The sequence below is a fragment of the Panthera uncia genome, assembly GCF_023721935.1.
Source record: "Panthera uncia isolate 11264 chromosome B2 unlocalized genomic scaffold, Puncia_PCG_1.0 HiC_scaffold_24, whole genome shotgun sequence".
In the NCBI taxonomy this organism is placed as follows: Eukaryota; Metazoa; Chordata; class Mammalia; order Carnivora; family Felidae; genus Panthera; species Panthera uncia.
Window position 1 is genome coordinate 101917568 of NW_026057580.1, and position 20245 is coordinate 101937812.

The window sequence follows — 20245 nt, forward strand, 5'->3', positions numbered from 1 at the left end:
CACTGAGTACCCAGGAAAAGGAGGCGTGGGCAGCTGTCGGCAGCTAAGGAGGTGGATGAGAGTTTTGAGAACTTATCACAGTATAAGGGGGCACCCACGTACTTTAGTAAAGTACAGGCCATCTGAGCGGTGTCCTCAGGCTTGCTATAGCCATGTGAATTTTCTTGATAACGCCCTGTAGGCATTACCTACCAGTTCTTAAAAATCTAGAACTTCGGCAACTCAACGCTGGTTCTATAACAGTGAATGGTTACAGGCATGATGCCTGTTGTCAGTTTTGATCAGGTCACCATGACCTCTCAATCTCTCTTAGCCTTCCTTAAGTGCATTCCATGGAAATCAACCATGGTCAAATCCAGTTCTGACTCCTGTGTTATCACCCCCCGCCACCCGACTCTGCAAGCCATGGCAGAATACCGTTTTCTTAAAATATGGGAAACCCTCAAATATTGTACAAGGTTTAACAACATAACCAGAAATTTGAGGATTGTTGTGAGATTAATATATTCATTTCCAAATGGCTCAGAATATTATAGGTCACTTTTTTTAAACCCGGCATCAGATCCTGACTGGCCAAATGCTTGAGAATGCTCATACCCTCATGATCATGTGCCGAAGGCAGCCAGAGAAACTGTCAAGTGTGATTCATACTCATCAAAATCTGTGAATATGGTCAGAAATTGTGACTTCATTTCCACCAAACTAGCTCGTTCATTGCCACCCAGCTAGCTCACTCTGCTGTTCTTTCCAAATCTATGATTCTATTAAGCTCAGGGCAGTTTAGAAATGAGAAATGAGTTCAGTCCGAAATTGCCATCTGCTAATTCCACATGCCCATTTTGAGAGTGAATCTATACCGGAATTTTTTTTTTTTTTTTTTTTTTTAACAAATTGTCAACGTTCCAGTCACTTCCCTTCAATTTCAAGTTCTGAAGGTTCCTGTGACATGTTCTTTTGTGCCGATGATAGCTCAGCAAATTAGATCTTCCAGAGTCTTTAATTCCAAAAAGACCTTACACCGAGCACAGTCTAGTAAACCCCTTCAACAGATTTCCATGACTTAACCATATGACTACATTAAAATAAACTAAAAAGCATACTTTGCTTTTCTGTTAATAATAAACATCCGTGTTTCTTGATTTTACATTGAATATTTTGCACCTAGTGTAGCGTCTGGAGTGTCCTAGGTGTTCAATAAATATTATTGGAATTGATGGGATACTGTATTAGGTATTGATGATTGAAACGCATATTAATTTTATAGCCTTGATCACTTTCTTCATCGTACCTGATCATTAATGTGACATCAGAGATCCAGCACACCCTCCCCATGAGGGATACAGAGGAGGCCTTTTTAATCCCATTTTGTTGTAGCTGCTCCTCTCTATGGTCAGGAAACGGAGTTTTCCTACTTAGACCGAGCTTTTCAAATTCCTTCTGAGTTGATAACTAGGGATTCCTAGTTTGTGTGAGATTCTGGCAGTACATTTTTTAGAAAAACGTTTATTTATTTTTAGAGAACGAATTGGGGAGGGCCAGAGAGAGAGGGAGACACAGAATCCAAAGCAGGCTCCAGGCTCTGGGCTGTCAGCACAGAGCTCGAGGCGGGGCTCGAACCCACGAACCGGGAGATCATGACCTGAGCCCAAGTCGGATGCTTAACAGACTGAGCCACCCAGGCGCTGCCACTCCCCCGCCCCGTGTCCATTTTTAATGTAAATAGATGTAGTCTATATTAATAAGTACTTAGAGTTGTAAGTCGTTTATAAATAATTCTGTCAAAGATGTCCCATGCCCTAGTTTTTGTTGTTGTTTGGTTTTCGTTTTGCATTTTGTGTGTGTGTCTGTTGGTTTTGTTTTTGGTGTTTTTCCTCAGGCCTGTGAAGGCCACTTCCTTAGAAGCAGTTGTTGAGAGAGTGCTGGGAGGGAGGGAGCCTCAGTGCTGCCTGCCTGAGGCCTTCCTTCCCCAGGGCTGGGTTTATGCTAAGCAGAGACCTCTGTGCAGAATAGTGGGGGCCTGGGGCACCAAGGTTATATTTGCCAAGGCAAGAATTAGAGGGCCTGGCAAGGTCTAGGGTGTTCTGGAGAGGGGGAGTGGAAATGTGAAGTCAGCCCTCCAGCCACCTGCCACGTGGGTGTGCCCCCCCACCCCCGCCCCCCAGGGCTTTTCATCACCACCAGCATGACCTAATACGGTCCCTTTAGTGTATGTTTTTGGTTGTCCTGTGTAAAAAAACTTCTTCCTGAGACAAACTGTATTCCCGCCCAGACCATCTGCAGAAATGCTAGGAGCGACATACCTCAGAGAAAAATATTCGAGATCATGGCATATTCAGTGACTCTCTCCACGAATGACATGGCAGGATGGGGGTAAGCGAGCTAGTGCCGGGAGCCTCACAGATGCAGTGAGGCCGAATGAGGAAACCAGAATTAAAGTCTTTTCTATGGCGGCAACAATTTCACCGGAACGGATGCTGAAAGCATTTATCACCTCCAAATCTTTAAAGAAGCTAATTAAGAAGGAAAACGCAGAGGGGCGCCTGGGTGGCTCAGTCGGTTAAGGGTCCAACTCCGGCTCAGGTCATGATCTCACAGTTCATGGGTTCGAGCCCTCGAGCCCCACATCGGGCTCTGTGCTGACAGCTCGGAGCCTGCTTCCGATTCTGTGTCTCCCTCTCTCTCTGCCCCTCCCCTGCTCACTCTCTCTCTGCCCCTCCCCTGCTCACGCTGTCTCTCTCTGTCTCTCAAAAATAAATAAATGTTAAAAAAAAAAAAAAAAGAATGAAAACACAGAGTGAAAGTCATTCAGGAAATCGGGCTGCGTTGTTATTGCAGTGATTTCTTCCAGTGGACTTAGCTTGTCGGGGACTGAATACTGATATATTCAGCTCCACCCCTCTCCAGAACAACAAGGAGCAATGTAAATAGAACGTATAATTTATATTATTCAAAATGTATATATACTTATTATTATAGACCAAAAAAGGTAGAGACACACTAAATAAATGAGCCAGGAGTCTGTTCTCTTTCTTCCCCTCAACGTTGAGGATTCAGAGCAACACTTGGAGTTTTCCCTTGGGGCTCTGTCTTTATAGATACAGAAAAATAGCAGGATTACAGGTTCATTTGCATTCATTTGCATGCGATCTGCATACAACAGCACAGATTACATTGTATTTCTGGGTGTTTTCAGGACTTTTGTCTTCTTTTTTTTTTCCCCTCCATAAGCCTGTCAGGATACCCTACACCATAAACGACATCTGGGAAAGAAGAGAGCAAAAATAACCAAAGTTAACGATACAGATGCTTTCTGTTTTCATAGTACTTTGAGTTTTTACATTTTCCAGAGACAGAAGTACGTTGGGTTAAAGATCAGAAAAGACTGCTAAGTCAGTCGTTACGAGAACAGTGCTGCTTCTTTTCTCCTTAATTGCGACAGCAGTCCCCCCCCCCCGCCCCCATCTGAGTTGTTGGGTACAAATGCCCCGTATCTCTGCATTTTTATGTTGGCTGCATAAAAGATGAGTGTTTGGTGTGCAGTGGCTTCGTGGGAAGATTGCACAGGGTCCGTCTTCTGTTGACCTGCCCTGGGTAGTGAGACCACCGACCCAGTTTAAATCCATACCAATTGAAGTGGATGGTCATATGGGAAAGATGCCGTGGCCTGGTTTTGCAGGAAGAAAAGGAAAGAGAACTTGAATTTGCATGGGTTTTCTTCCTTTTCTTTTCTTTTTAGCTGCATATGGGGAAATTCTTACAAAAAGATCGGGTGACACATTTTCATAATTTACTTAAATTCTTTGGAGGAAATAAGATTTCCCCCTGTTCCTAAACTTGAACCCATATTCCTTCAGCCTCACGCATGAGAACCAAAGGCGAAAAATAAGAAATGAGACAAATTAGGCGAGCAATGACTCTAGAGCAGAAACCTTGAACACCTTAAGAGAAATAGAAGTTTAAAAAGAAATCGATTGCAGTATTTTAATAATTGTATCTGTTAGAATGAGCATAGAGAGCGTTTACTATTTTGCAACTTGAGTGCCTCTTGACATGAGCACTGTGGGTGTTGGGTCAGACATAACCTCACATTCCAGAAAGAAAGATGCATTAGGTGTGGTGGTATTAACATCAGCTGCATCGGTTAAATTCCCTACAGCCTAATATGGAAATATTTTGATGGTTTTATTTTTTTAACCTCTATTTTTGAGAGAAAGAGAGAATAAGCAGGGGAGGGGCAGAGAAAGGAGACACAGAACCTGAAGCAGGCTCCAGGCTCCGAGCTGTCAGCACAGAGCCCGACGCGGGGCTCGAACCCGCGAACCATGAGATCGTGACCCGAGCCGAAGTCGGACGCTTCACCGACGGAGCCACCCAGGCGCCCAGAAGCAAATGTTTTCACCGAATAGGTCTGCGCTATCTCAAGAACAAGTTGGGCGGAAATGATGCCAAGGTTTCCAGATAGTCCGGAAAGAGCATGGGTTTTGAGTGGAGGAAGAGAACATCGTCTCGTGGTTCATTGGTTCCATCTGATTGGGGCAAACAGGATTCCTTCCTGGGGATGGCAGACAAGACCTACTTTTTAAAATCCCGTTCTTTTATTCTTTTGCCTCTCTTGGCACTTACATCACCAAGGCTGCTGAAAGTGGAAATTTTGGGGACTTACTGCACATCTGGAAAGTGATTTGGGAAAACACAGGGGCAGCTGTGCCACACCGCTCTAAATCATTGTCTGCCGGGCCCCAAGTCCGGGTCGGACGTTGCCACATGCTTCAGGGTGTCAAGTGTTTGCTGTCTTTGGCCTGGGTTGAGTTGAACAGCCGCCTTTTTTCTCATATCTTTTCCAGGCCCCGGCGTTACTGGGGAATTTGGGGTGATCTGGGCTGAGGGATAGGGACTTAAACTTTTTCACTAGTGGCAAAGAACACGTCTGATCGGCAGCTTGGAAACTTGAGAACCGAACAGTTGATGTTGAAGGTATTGCTAGGAAAAAGGAGGGGTGGGGAAGTGATTTGAAAAAAAGCTATGTAAATAATGGCTTACGAACTTTTTTGGAGTGGACTTGACTGATCCAAGAAAACCGGTGATCGTGTTAAGTTGTACGGTTCGACTGGCTGTTTTTTGAGAAGCCAGAATTCAAGGTCGGAGTGCCTTGGCTAAAACAGTACAATTCTTAGTGCCTCTGTGATGGGGCCGGGCGGCGGGGGGAGGGAGGGAGAGAAATTTTCATTTAAGAACGGCAAGCTATAGGAAAGTGCGTAGCTGTAACCTCTACGGGCTTTAACAAGTTCACTCAGGTATTAGAAGATACAGGTTTTGTAGTTGGTCAAAGGCGACAGGTATGTTTCCCTTCCTGGATGGATGAAGGTGGAAGTTTCTGGATGGAGACAGGATAGCCTCATACTCTTGATAGACTTGACATAACTCTGAAGGGCCCCAGGACTTCAGGGGCCCCAGCTGTTGTGGGCAGTGGCAGAATCCAGGCAGTAACTCATAAGAATGGGTCCTCAGGTGATATGGCTATAAACCCTGTTTCCCCCCACCTTCCAACACGTGCTTTGAAGGGAGCTCCTTGGTCCTTCCCAGTATGTACCGGGGGCGGGGACTAAGGAAATATGAGGATCTTGAAGAGTAGGGGGACCATGAGGACTTTGTTTCTTTGAAGTTTAAGCAAAAATGCTGGGTTAATAGAAGGCAGCCGGCCCCGCAGCTGCGGACTCAAGCCCATGCTTCAGCGGGCACTTTGCTCCCATAGTCCTGGCTGTGAGTAGTAGTTGGTGGTCAGAACTCAGTTCAGGTGTTGGGCCTGAGGTGTGTGTGGGGTGGGAGAGGGCCTGCTCCAAGGGGAAAGTGGTCGTTGTAGGAAGCTGCTTGCTTCTCTCTGGCTCCTCTGGGCCTCGCAGGCAGTGGCTCTCTCAGCTCCTTCCTCATCGGGGCCCGACTGGGGAGCAGAGGTGAGGTGAAAGGCCCTGAGAGCTGGGCTGGCAAGGCGGGGGTTTATTTTTTCAGCTGGGTGATGGGGTGGCATGGGGGATTCTCCGAGGAGGGGAAGCCAGTCAGATCTGTTTAGCAAGGTCACTTCGGTGGCGGGGTCGATGGCAGATTGGGCAAAGTGGGGAAACAGATGAGAAAACCCGCCAGGGGGTTGTGGGTTTCCGTGCTGTGGCCCACGGGGTACATGTCGTAGGGCCGAGGCGAGTCAGGACAAACCTTAGGATCATAATTTGATTCATCATGCCAGATTTCAGAAACCTCACTTTAAGATACTCTGGCTTGGCTTCCTCCCCCCTGAGTGATTCTGGTTTCAGGCAGTTTCCTTTGCTGACAGCAGGAAAGCAGAGACCAGCAGGCTGACCACCTCTGGGCCTTTCCTCAGAGGCCCAGCAGCAGATTTCTGCCTTGACCGATATTACTTCCCTCTTGGAAACTTGACGGTAAACACAATGAATAGGAGGCTAGGCCCCCAGAGCCTCTGTGTCTGTCCAGCTTGTTGTCTGAGACGGACGGACGACCAAATGAAGGAATGACTTTTGCCCAGACATGTTCAAATGCTCAAACGTCTCCTTCCTAGATCTGTCCTGGGGACTTGGACACGATTACCTCAAAGGAGAACATTTTCTTGGGGTGGGGGGGAGGGAGAGGTTTTTTTCTAAAATATCATTTCTTTTCATTTCTGTTTCTCCTGTACGTGGGTTGCATAAGATCAGTAAGTGCAGACGCGGGATAGAGGTGATCGCTCTGACCCAGGCCTCCTGACAAGGCCTGAAGGTCTTTCGCGGAAAGGCTTTGGGAGAACTCTTAACTTCCCCAACCCCACCAGCATCTGAGTGTGTTTGCGTGTTGAGACAGGGCTGTGGACCGTAAAATGGAAAGCGTGTGCACCTTCTAGGCTCCCTGAAAGTTGCGTTTCCTTGGTTGGCTTGGTAGGGCCATTTATTCTTACCGAAGAAAGGACACGTCGGGAGGTAAACAGGGGAGGGCAAATGTCTTTATGAAGAAATGGCATAACTGACAAATGTATGCAGTGTGTGTCCTCCGTATGTATGTGTTCAGACACGCATTCGAGGCCTCGACTGCGCTAAAGGAAGACTATAGTCTGAAACATTCTCTTGTAGTGAACATGAGTAGCTAAGCAAGTTTTGAGCACTTACTGTGTGCCAGGTGGACCATGTTACTTCACCGCTTCTCCTGGGGAGATAGGTTCCGTACTATTCCGGTGTTACCGGAGGTTATCCGTCCAGAGGTTATCCGTGCTATTCCAGAGTTCCCAGAGCTTAGGAAACACGCCTCAGGCCCCTGAATTGTGAGCGGCCGCTGAGCTGAGTGTGAACTCAGGAACGTGGGCTCCGGAGCGGCTGCCGGGGCCACAGACCTGTTCCTTCTTTAGGTGAATTTGTTAACGTGTGTGCTTCTCGCTTGTGTACTTGGAATAACTCAAGGAATAGGGTTTTTTTTTTTCTTTTCAAGGGTCTCAGGGAGGCACAGGTGTGGTTCGGAGGCGGCGTCCCTCACGGGTCCTCAGCCCTCCGCTCGCAATCAGAATTCCCCGGAGTGGGGTCCTGGCGTCGGGACTTCTAAGGAGGCTCTGGTGCAGCCACGGATGGGGCTTCGGGGAGCCTCTTGCCCCGACAGTGCCTCTTCTGAAGGTGCCCGCCTGGGGGTTTCTTAGCCCTGCCAGGCGGGCAGACGTGTGGGTTTCAGACCGCGGCCTTGGCCGCCGGCAGTCCTGGGTTGGAGTTCTGCCTTCTTTGCTTGTTAGCCCTAGACCCGGTGGGCACTCACCTTCTCTGAGTTACTGTAAAGGCGAGCACATAGTTCCTGTGTCCCCCGTGTCCATAGCTGACCGGAGGATTTGGAGGTGGCGCCCATACTCCCCACTTAACGAATACCGGCCGTTCTTAGTGTAAATGCTGGGGGGAGGGGCACCAAAAGCTGTAGGTCTTCGTGCCGGTGTACTCACCGCCTTTGTTGTTTTCCTGTTTTTTTCTCCTGCTGCCCGCCTCGCCCTCAGGACGGCTCCCTGGGAAACATCGATGACCTGGCGCAGCAGTATGCAGACTATTACAACACCTGTTTCTCCGATGTCTGCGAGAGGATGGAGGAGCTGCGGAAGCGGAGGGTCTCCCAGGACCTGGACGTGGTGAGTGGGCGGCACGGGGAGGACGCTGCTGCCTGGCGGGGCCGCTCGGTGTCCTGCTCCCGGTCCATCGCCCCCTCGCGATCCAGCGCCCCCTCCCGGTCCAGCGCCCCCTCCCGGTCCAGCGCCCCCACCCGGCCCAGCGCCCCCTCCCGGTCCAGCGCCCCCTCCCAGTCCAGAACCCCCTCCCGGGGTCCGGTCCAGCGCCCCCTCTCGGACCCTCTGACCGGCTTCCTTGTGCCTGGACCGTCTGTCTGCAGGCTGCTGCCCTAGTTTGGGGTAAAAAGTTCAGGTCCCAGAAGATTAATCACCCAGTTCTGTGGTGACCAAATAAATGCATATTGGCTGGGGCAGCATGACCGAATATTTGTATTCGTTAAAAGGCTAGATTTTATTTTTTAACTTAAGTAAAAGGAATGTTTTTACTCCTGGCCAGTGTACGCTACATTTTCATGGACTCTAAGCCCAAAGAATGTCGAGGGTAGGTCTTTCCTTCTGTCCTTTGCTCCCTTCCTTTTTTTTTTTTTTCTTTTTTTTTTTTTTGAAGAATAAAATTTAAAGCAGCCAGAAACCACCCTCATCTCTCACCTGGTAATTAGCATGCTGGTATTTTAGCAGATCTCTGCTCAGTGTGTTTTTATATCAGCAATATAATTCTTGCCTTTTTATTTAATATTTTATTATAGTTCCTCCATGTCATTAAGACCTCTTCATAATCACCGTTTTCCACGGCTCCGCTCTCTCACTGAGGTGTCGAAATTCATTCGGCTGTTTTTGTGAAGACCTTTATGTAGGGTTAGTGCGACATTTAAACTTGCATTTGACAGATAAGTAAATAAATAGCTTAGGTCTCTCTCTGTAATCTACATGTGTGCTAGTGTTTCCAGGTAGTACATTTGCTGCAACAGATCTTACTGAAGCTTCTGCATTTGTTAATTTAAATTTTCGTCATACATCCTATTTGGGTTCCTTGTGATTCGGTGCTTTTCAGATTGTTTTATTTCACTGTGGTGACCCCTTCAGGAAGGGGAGGCAGAACTCTCCATGTCTCCACATCCAGGTCAACTCCTTTTTGATCATCTTCTAGATTTTGGAGGGGAGAAGGGGCCTCTATGGATCTGTTGTGAATAAGATTCTCTCTGCCTTTAAAAAAAAGTTTGAAAACTGCTGATTCACTTGTATCCTTTTTTTTTTTTTAAATTTTCATAAATCTGCTTAGGGTAGGAATTAAAAAAAAAGCAATAATTAAGAAACTAAGAACAGATCGTTCTTTAATTAGTAATTCCTTTTATGTTATAAAGGACCTATTATATAATGGACCCAACAACTAGTTTAGGCACCTCAGTTATTCTACAAAGGGGCGTGATTCACTTCTACAGTAGGACTCTGGCATTCCTGTGTATTTTAATTTCTTTCCCTAATTCAACCTAAGTGAAGATTCCTTAGGTCAGGAGTAACAGCATATGACTGTCAGATAATTATTGATTCTTTTTCCTTTTTGTTCACCGAGTTGTTGGCAGTGGTGGTAAGAGTATAATCGAGTTGATTGAGCCCGAGAAGCATCGGTTGGGGGCCAAGAGCCACTGTCCTGGGAGCCTGACTCTGTGGCCCAGGCAGGCACAGACGACATCATTGCCAAGGCCGTCTTTCTTATAACTTTGTCCTCTGGCATGTGTGAATGGCAGGGTTGTTTCCTTTTTTTCAAATATTTTTTAGTGTTTGTTTTTAAGAGAGAGAGAGACAGAGCACAAGTTGGGGAGGGGCAGAGAGAGAGGGAGCCACAGAGTCCAAAGCAGGCTCCAGGATCCGAGCCATCAGCACAGAGGCCGATGCGGGCTTGAACCCACAAACTGTGAGATCATGACCTGAGCCAAAGTTGGACGCTTAACCGACTGAGCCACCCAGGCGCCTCCCCTCCCCCCGCTTTTCCTTTTTTAATTTTTTTTTAATGTTTAATTTTGAGAGAGAGAGACAAGTTGGGGAGGGGCAGGGAGAGAGGGAGCCGTTTCCTTTTCTTAACAAAAGTAACCTCACGTGGGAGAAGACTCGATTAAAATTAATTAGGCTCTTCTTTTGGGGCATAGTTAATGAGAAAAGACTTTTGGGGGGGCAAGATGGCAGCGGAACGACGACGTAAAAGTTGAGCTGAACTCTTGGATATCGTAATTTTGACTTTGAACGGTAGCCCGGCAGCATGCTTGGTGGCTTCCTTTTGGAAGAAATGGTGACATTTGCCATGTGAGGAAAGGATTGCTGTGAATTGGTAGGTGATCCCCGGCTCTTGCCAAAATTCTAGCTGGTTAAGAGTTGGGGTCCCCATAATCCTCGCAAGGTGTTTAGGAACCTCGGAGGGCAGCGTCTAGGTAGGGAAGAAAGCCTGTTTGGCAGTGGGGCAAATAACTTCCTCCCGGTTAGACAGATGGGCCTAATTTGGTGTGCTCGGTTCCAGAGCTGCAAAAGACAGTCTGGGGGGGAAAAAAAAAACCTCCGGATGAGCTTAATTAGTTCTCATCAAAGGTGCAGCAATGTAGTAGTGGGTAAAATTGATGGGAGCTCATTCGAGCCAGGCTGGAAACTTCATTCACTCCTTAGACTGTGGTTTGTGAGAAAAGGAAGATCCCAGATGGGCACATTCAGGTTCTCTTTCTATGAAATCGCAGGCAGGTTGCAGAGGTAGGTATAGGGGAGCTCGTAAACCGTGGACCGTCAGGTTAGATGCCACGCGTCCCGTGTGTCATTTGCGTGCTTCCGGAGTCTAGAAGTCCATGTTAGATGCGTCTTAAGCTGTTTTGAGGTCATCCGTCATTCATTCAGGCCGGGTATGCAACCATAGCTCCATATTCAAAGTTCCCTCTCAGGGTGGTTAGCTCATCACAGACTGAGTCCTGATGGGAACTCATTTTCTTGGAAAGCTGTCACTTTCACCCCATAATGCTGCCTTTTGCTGCATTATTCTATGGTTTTTATTCATTTTATTGCATATTGTTCCACTTTCAGACAAGTAGACCAATTCCTTCCCTGCTCTCTCGGCTGTTGGTGCAGCTTTGGGTCTGAGGGCCTGTGACTTACTACTTCCTTTCTGTGTCAGTAAGCAGTCCCGTGAAAGCTGAATCGAGGTGGCTTGGGAAAGAAATAATCCACCAAAAGCAGTAAGAAGAATACATTCGGAGCCTCAAGCATCTTCTACGAAAATAAGTAGCATTAAGTTTGTCGTGTCTGCTGTAGAAAAAGCCATTCGAGGCAACCTTGAATACTGGGAGATTTGAATGACAGGTTGAAACAGCTTATGACTTTGTTTCGTTTCAGATTCTCTGGGTGAATTTTGGCAATGGAGGGAATATTCAAAGATAGAGCAGACATTTAGATATCCGTGTTTGGCTTTAAAAGTCGAAAAATGTGTTGTCTTTAAGAGCTAATTACATGTCAACTGGAGAACAAACCAACCAAAAAGACGCCCCTGCCCACAGAGATGCTTGACTTAACCCTGGAAAATATAAGGTTTTGATAATTATGTTAGTAATTAACTTTCTGGACCGGATACCAAGCTACTTTTCCAGGACCTAATCACCCGGCTCCCAACTAGAATAAAGCACTTACTTGATAAAGTGTTTTTGGGGGCCAGTTAGTTTAGATGAAGGCAACAGAGAGTACAGATGGGTGAAAATTCAACAGTATAAACAGGGATTATGATTCAAATTTATAACTATGGAGAGAGTTTTTATTTAGCACCAAATGGGCCCTAAAGGAACGTATGTCTGGACCACAGCCTTTGCCTCTGCTGGGGATTGGGACATTAGTGCTTGTGAACAGCAGGGAAGTTGCCCATATTTCCATACATTTGGCATATCCCTGAGCCCTGTGTGTTTTTTTGGCTGGGCGAGTCTGCATTTGGAAATGATACGGCTTTCCAAGTCCATAATGGGCCCATCTCTAGTGATGCTAAGCCTGACATCTGTCAAAGTGACACCGTGTCCAGGAAAGGGATACAGGCAAGGTGGGCGATTATTACTGGCCATATCAACTTCCTTGGCATCTGTGAGGTTGAGTCTGCTTGGGTGTTGACAGAAAACAGGTTTGTGTGGTTGCTGGTGAGGCATAGCCCTGATGAAGGAGTCCCTACCTACAGGGGGACCCTGTGGACGACGTCAGCCAAAGCCCTCCTCGGGCTCTGTGCCAGATCATTATCACATCTGTGTGTGAGCCAGGAAATGGGAGCCCAGGTAAAGACTTTAAGGACCAGGAACCTAAATTAAAATGTTGCATCATAGAACAGAGAAATGTGACCTCAAAACCATTGCCGATGGTGTAGGAACCATTCTGGGGTGTAATTGTTGTTCCTTGAAGTTCATTTAATCTTTCCAGATGTAATTCTGGACTAAGAGGCAGTAAGAGCGATATCTGTCATGACTGTGGTGCTTGTTGGGGCTTCCTCAGACTATACCAGCCCAAGCCTAAGCCCACGCGGGAGTCCCAGCTCTTGTGTTTGGTACAGTGGCAAAGGGTGTGAGAAACACCGGTGGAAAGAGGTGGTGGCACTTGGGGCCCAATTCTGGCTTTTGTTTTTAGCTGGCAAATTGTGTAACCTCTCCACTCTCCACGCCTCAGTTTTCCCATCTATAAGATGGGGGTAAAAATATCTCCTGAAGGTATTGTAAGAATTAAATGAGAAAACTGCTATAAAGGACCTGAAACATCATTGTAAGTGACCTGTAACTGTTCGTTTATTTCCTTTCCCTTCTATTCCTAATTCAAAACCCCCCTGGAAACACTGAAGATTATCTGTTACTTACATTTCATTAATGGATATTCATATGATTGCAGAGAGTCTTTTTAGTTTGTTTTTTTTTTTTTGAGAACTAAACAAATATAAACATCATAATATATCACACTTCTGTGGCTCTTACCCAGCTTCTACAGTTTTTAGCATTTTGACGTTCCTACTTTATCCTTACTCCCCACACCCACTTGACTGTTGTTAAATTTTTGAAGTTCTTCGAGAGGTTAAATTTGCATATTGAAATGCACCAATCTCAGCTCTACAATTTTGGCAAGTGGGTGCATCCAGGTCATGCACACTCAAGCATGATACAGGACGTAGTCACCACCCCGCAAAATTTCCTCGTGGCCCTTCCCAGCAAGTCCTGGTTTGAGGACAAAGATTTTTGTCTGTCGCTTCTGTATTCCAACATCGAGAAGATTCATGCTGTGTAAGAGGTGCGCAACAAGTATTTAAGTTCGTTTATGTCTGTAATTATTAAAAAAATGTTTTAATGTTTATTTTTGAGAGGGAGAGAGAGAGACAGACAGACAGAGACAGAGATACTGTGAGTGGGGGAGGAACAGAAAGAGGGAGACACAGAAACCGAAGCAGGCTCCAGGCTCTGAGCTGTCAGCACAGAGCCTGACCTGGAGCTTGAACCCACAAACTGTGAGATCATGACCTGCGCTGAAGTTGGACACTTAACCGACTGAACCACTCAGGCACCGCATATTTTTAAATACATCTTTTTAAGTTTATTTATGTATTTTGAGAGGGAGGGGTCGGGGCAGAGAGAGAGAGGGAGAGAGAATCCCAAGCAGGTTTTACACTATCAGCACAGAGCCTGATGCAGGGCTTGAACTCATGAACCATGAGATCATGACCTGAGCCGAACTCAAGAGTAGGATGCTTAACCGACCGAGTCACCCAGGTGTCCCCATTTTTAAATATTTTATGAACGTCAGGCCTGTATCTGAGATTTTGCCTTTCCAGAAAGACAGGTAAAAGATGTTTTCCCCGTCAACAGAGAGGTCACAGTTTTTGTTTTTGTTTTTTAAGTTTATGTATTTATTTTGAGAGAGAGCAAGGGAGCTCATGTGAGTGGGGGAGGGGCAGAGAGAAAGGGAGAGAATCCCAAGCAGGCTCCATGCTGCCAGCGCAGAGCCCAACAGAGGGCTTGGTCTCACGAACTGTGAGATCACAACCTGAGCCAAAATCAAGAGTTGGACGCTTAACTGACGCTTAACTCACCCCTAGAGAGATCACAATTTAGTGGGGCCGTTAGATAAGTAAACAGACTGTTAAGATGCTGTGCAGGAAGATGTACAGAGAAAAGCCCTGACTGAGTGTAGGAAAGTCCCAGAAGGCTTCCCGCACGAGGTGATACCCAGGCACCAACATTAAGGACACAGAAGATTAACCTTATTTGGGGAGGGGGGGTAGACGGTGCGGAATAACTTAAGGCAAAGGTCACAGTTTGCCTTAAGGCAAAGGTCAAAAATTGGGAGAGAAGATGTGGTGTTTACAGGCAATTGCAAGAGGTTTACTGGGGCTGAAACCTAAGGCAGAAATGCCGTGGAGGAAAAGATACATGCTCGTCTTTCACAGGTCTTTGGATTAGTAGTAATATAAAAAGATAGGAGGTTCTCACTCATCACCGTTCAGAAGACAAAACAAAAATAATTGCCATTGCACAACGGTTGACTGGCTGGGTCAAGGTGAACTTGTGCTTCCCCACAGACAGCAGACTTCGTCCAGTCTCTGGGGTGGGGGCAGGGGAGTTGTTGTTTTATTGAGATGGCAAAGCGTGTGGAAAACAGGTTTCCCGTGCCGCCTGAACATTCCAGAAAATGATGACGGAAAGCGAGGCTACCCCCACCTGAGGCTGTAGCTCACAGGCGTAATGAGGGAGGGCTGTGTGCCCAGGAGCACGGAGGTTCAGAGAGCAAATGTGCCGCCCCCCCCCCCCCCCCCCGGAACCCCGATTCTCCTTTCCACAGCAGGGGAATGCGGTCTGTGTCCCGAGTGTAAATATCCAACCGCTGAAGCCCGACTGTTGCTCTGAAAGGCATTTGTTTTGTTTTTGTTTTGTTTCATTTTGTCTTCACTGACATTATTTGCCAGCTTTGGGCTACTGTTAATTTGCAGATTGCAGTCAGAAACAGTGGGCGTTAGACGATGAGTCTGAACTACATTGTGCTGTGGGATTCACATAGTCGATGGCAAGATACACTGAGGCATTATGCCTTAAACCACATGGCCGCACAGGGCCCCGCTCTGCTCTTAACAAAGTCACATTTGTAGTCAGATGCCCAGCCGCAATTGAGCGTTTTTTTGTGCCCTGCACCGCGTTAACATGGATGGACATAAACCGATCTCTCGGCTGCCAGATTTGATCTTGGCCTCCGGTGCTGCTTGTAATTTAGGTGTTCTTCTATCCTTTTACACTTAGAAAGCTTTGTCCACCGCTTGTGTGATTTATGGGAACAGATTAGATGGGTTCTGTGAGATGGGATAGTTGAGAGGCCTTCGTCAGGGTTTTCAAATAGGGATCGGCTTCGTTTTTGCTCCTGATCATTTAGAAATGATTATTTTTGTTTGTTTGCGTCTTACGAAACACAACATGCCCAGGGCTTTAAAAGCCAAAATAGCATCTTGCTCAAAATACGAATGTTTGCCAGAAAGAGAAAAACGTCTGAGCTTTTGTGGTTATTTTCACTTACATACAAGAGCGAGAATTCCTACATGTTAATTGCACTGACAGGAACTAGGGAGAAAAGCCAAGGAATTAGAGTAAAAGAGGCCACTTTGATGGCAGAATCAGGGCTTGGGAGGGCTTGGCCTGGGTTTGGGAGGGGATGGGAGCATTCCTGTTTTTGGAATCAGGACGTTTCCAAACGTCCTGTTGAGTGAGGCCCAGGCCGGGTGCCTTTTTGGGGCCCTTGAAATATCCACACCAGGTTACCCAAGCCGCAGTGCCCTGTACATGTTTACATTTAACAAGTAAATGCTTTTAACTCGGGAGGTTACAGTATGATTTATTTGTGCCTATCACAAGGGAACTATAGGCTATTGAAACATGTGAATTTACAGCACACTAGAGGCACTGTGGTCTTGCCTTCAGACAAAATGTAAAGGAGTGTGATGAATGTTTGCCTATTTTCAGGGCCTAAGTGGGTTTCTGTGGCTGTATCTACAAATCCTTTGACGATCACATCAGAGGTCTAAGTTTGGGGCCTCTGGTGAAGACTGGCCCACCTGCCCTTCATGGCTCTGTTTAGGGAATAAGGAGTGTTGAGCATCTGAAATGGGGTTAGAGAGATAGGGCAGGACCCAGACAGGAAGTCACCTGGGGCAGGGCTGTGAGCCTTTGCTGGTGTTGCCACACACCTGACCTTGGCCTCCTGATCGGTGGGTCCCTCCTTTAGGCCAGTCTCTCATCTCCGCTCCCGTGCACGGGAATGGCTAAGGACAGAAAGAATCGGGCCCTGCAACACCTAGTGTATTGATCAGAGCCGCTCCATTTTTTTTTTTTTTTAAGTTTATTTATTTCGACAGAGGGTCTGGTGGGTAAGGGCAGAGACAGAGGGAGGAGAATCCCAAGTAGGCAGAGAGAAGATCATTACACCCATTTCAGCAGTGTGTGAGTGTGTGTGTGTGTGTGTGTGTGTGTGTGTGTGTGTGTATGTGTATGTATGTGTGTGTGTAATTTTAATCTGGAGCTGCCTTTCCTTCAGTTTGGGAGTTTTGAGAATTTTATAAATAGAAGAAAGCAAGATGATACAATATTGAGCTAATGTGTTCGGTACAGTTAGTTCAGTTCCTCTTCTGGCCCTTCAACCATTTGGTATCTATCTGTAAGGACACAAACTAATCTGATGGCCTTGGAAAATACATCTCAGTTTCCTTTAATGTCCCACTATATTACTTAAAAGAGAACATCAGTTTCTTTTTTTTCTCCCTTTAACGTTATTTGTTTATTTTTGAGAGATATAGGGTGCAAGTGAGCGAGGGACAGAGAGAGAGGGAGAGAGAGAATCCCATGAGGGGAGGGAGGGAGGGGGAGAGAATCCCTCACAGGCTCCACACTGTCATCGCAGAGCCTGAAGCGGGGCTCTAGCTCACTTGATGCAGGGCTTGAACTCCTAAACTGTGAGATCACCACCTGAGCTGAAAGCAAGAGTCGGATGCTTAACCTACTGAGCCACCCAGGCACTCCGAGAACATCAGTTTCTACTTTTTTTTTTTTTTTTTAAACCTCCTGATGTAACAGCAGTCTAGGTATTAGAAATAAAGGCAGAAACTGGTGGAACTTAATCAAAAATAAATCCAGGGCAAGTCCAAGCACATCATGAATATTCGTGAACATCTGGATGTGTTTGTGGGGGTGTGTATTATTTTTTTAATGTGTGTGACGGCCGAGGCCTGGCTTCTTAAGAGAGATGCCAAGAGGAAGATGATTGCAGCTGTGATTTCAAAGGGTTATTTTTGTTTGTATGTGGATGTCCTTTCTCCCTTAGGATGTGGGTTTCCCTTTTCCCGTATATTCCTTTGATCTCTTTCATCTTCTGGAATCTGTTTTGGTATTTTATCTGAATTCCTTATTGGAGTTAGTCATTGGATTCATGGAGATTAAGCCTTTCTTCCTAAAGGAGAATTCTAGCTTAAGGAAAAACTTACTGTTTAATATATTTTTAAAAGCTTATTTATTTATTTGCCCCAGCGTGCAAGCAGGGGAGGGGCAGAGAGGAGGAGAGAGATTCCCAAGCAGGCTCTGTGCTCGATCCCACGAACTGTGAGATCATGACCTGAGCTGAAATCGAGAGTTGGATGCTTAGCCGACTGAGCCACCTAGGTGCCCTACTGTTTAATATTTTCGATGAATCTTTTAAAGGCCGGTGATGTTAGGATAATTATCAATTAAGGTCTTCTGCATGGTTGATCACCAGTATAATGTAACATGTGTCAAACTCAGAGTACTTTATCTGCTTCACTACCTAAAGGAATGTCAATAACTGGAAAGAGTAAGTACAGTATGAGGAGGCCGTAATAATAATTATGTTCGTAATGATCACAATAATGGCATTTTAAAAAGTACATTGGTGTTTATAAGGCATCAGCATCTACCTGATTTAGTTCTTTTAATTATCCTGTGAGACAGATACTAGTAACCTTAGGATTTCAGTTGGCTGAGGCAGAAACGAATTGCCTGATGGGGGAGACCCAGACTGTGTTGCCCACCCACCTGGATATTCACGGCCAGGAGCGCCTCAGTCTGGGCATTGCCTGATGGGGATGACAATGGCTGTTTCATCAGGTTGTTGAAAAGAGTAAATGAAGATAATGTTTATAGTGCCCTCCATAGAATTCCTGGGTATAAGTTAGAGATCCGTGAATATCTGCAACAAATACCGTTTTGTTATTTATATTAGAGTAACTCATTTTTTATAAAAGTAACAATCATAAAAATAGGACTTGTCGAAAGCCAGCTGCTAGTAAGTATTAGGAAAGGGATTTGAAATGGAGGTCATTGTCAAATCTCTGAATCCCCCCCACCCAGGCCACTCACTAACCTTGCCTTTTGCTCCGAGAGGTTTTCTTTGCCTTCTTCCCCAAGGATGTGGATCTTGATTTACAGATTAGTTCATGCACTTGGGTAATATAATATGAACGTGTAATATTACAAAGCATAATATAAAATAATTTTTATTATTCAAATTACAACAGTATCCTTTTGGTAAAAAAAAAAAATGGAAAAAAGAAACCTACAAAATTCTTTAAAGTAGAAGTTTAAAGTCTCCTAATACTCAGTTACCAAAGGTAACAATTGTAAACAGGTTTTATTTATTTATAAACTTTTTATAATGTTTATGTATTTATTTTGAGAGGGAGAGAGAGAATCTGAGGTAGTGCAGAGCCCAGTGTGGGGGCTCGATCTCACAAACTGTGAGATCATGACCTGAGCTGAAATCAAGAGTCGTATGCTTAACACACTGAGCCACCCAGATGCCTCTGTGTATCTATCGATCGATCGATCGATCTATTAAACAAATGTTCTTTAATGTTTATTCACTTTTGAGAAAGAGAGAGACAAAGTATGCTTGGGGAAGGGGCAGAGAGAGAGACACAGAATCCAAAGCAGGCTCCGGGTTCTGAGCTGTCAGCACAGAGCCTGATGAGGGGCTCAAACCCACGAATTGTGAGACCATGACCTGAGCCGAAGTCAGACTCTTAACCAACTGAGCCGCTCAGGCACCACTATTTTTTTATTTTTATAAAATATTTTAAATTTTATTTATTATTGCAGTACACTGATGTACAATATTATATTAGTTTCATGTGTACAGCATCGTGATTTGGCAATTTCTATGCATTATGCGGTGCTCACCATGGTAAGTGTAGTCATCATGTGTCACTATACAAAGTTATTACACTGTTATTGACTGTATTCCCTCTGCTATGCTTGTGATTAATTTATGTATAACTAGAAGTTTGCACCTCTTAATCCCCTTTATCTTTTTTTCCCTTCTCCCCACTCACCTCTCCTCTGGCAACCACCAATTTGTTCTTTGTATTTAAGAGTCTCCTCATTTTATTTCTTGTTTATTTATTTTGTTTCTTGGATTCGACATGTAAGTGAAATCATATGGCATTCATCCTTTGCTGACTTATTTCATTTAGCATAATGCCCCTTGGTCTATCCATGTTGTTGCATATGACGAGATCTTATTCTTTTTTATGGCTGAGTAATATTCCAGTGTGTGTGTGCGTGTGTGTGTGCACGCGCGTGTGTGTATCACATCTTCTTTATCCATTCATCTATTGAATACTTGGGCTGCTTCCATATCTTGACTATTGTAAATAATACTGTGATAAACATAGGGGTCCATATATCTTTTTGAATTAGTATTTTTCTTTTCTTTGGGATTCCCAGTAGTGCAGTTGCTGGATCATATGGTAATTCTGTTTTTGATGTTTTGAGGAACCTTCATGCAGTTGTCTACAGTGGCTGCACCAGTTTGCATTCCCACCAGCAGTGCGTGAGGGTTCCTTTTTCTCCACATCCTCAACAAACCTGTTATTTCTTGTCTTTTTGATTCTAGCCATTCTGATATCTCATTGTGGTTTGGATTTGCATTTCCCTGATTGTGAGTGACGTTGAGCATCTTTTCATGTGTCTGCAAACAATTAGCTTTTAAGTAGTTTTCTGGGGTTCCACATTATTTTCTTTACGTTCTCTTTCTCCATTTCTCTTCTTTTTCTCATTGCACGCACGGAAATCTCTCCTGGCCTACAGACAGACATCATGTTTGACCTAGGGCAGAATTGAAGCAGACGATTAAGAGAGGGTT

General features: G+C 45.4%; 1 protein-coding gene across 3 annotated transcripts in view; it reads left to right on the top strand.

Annotated features, from left to right (window-relative positions):
• SASH1 (SAM and SH3 domain containing 1) overlaps positions 1-20245 on the top strand; it is a 312995-nt gene that overhangs the window by 157819 nt on the left and 134931 nt on the right. For all 3 annotated transcript variants that reach the window (XM_049654504.1, XM_049654503.1, XM_049654500.1), the window contains exon 2: positions 8009-8137. In XM_049654504.1, the coding sequence (XP_049510461.1) occupies positions 8009-8137 (129 nt within the window). The remainder of the gene's footprint in view (positions 1-8008; positions 8138-20245) is intronic.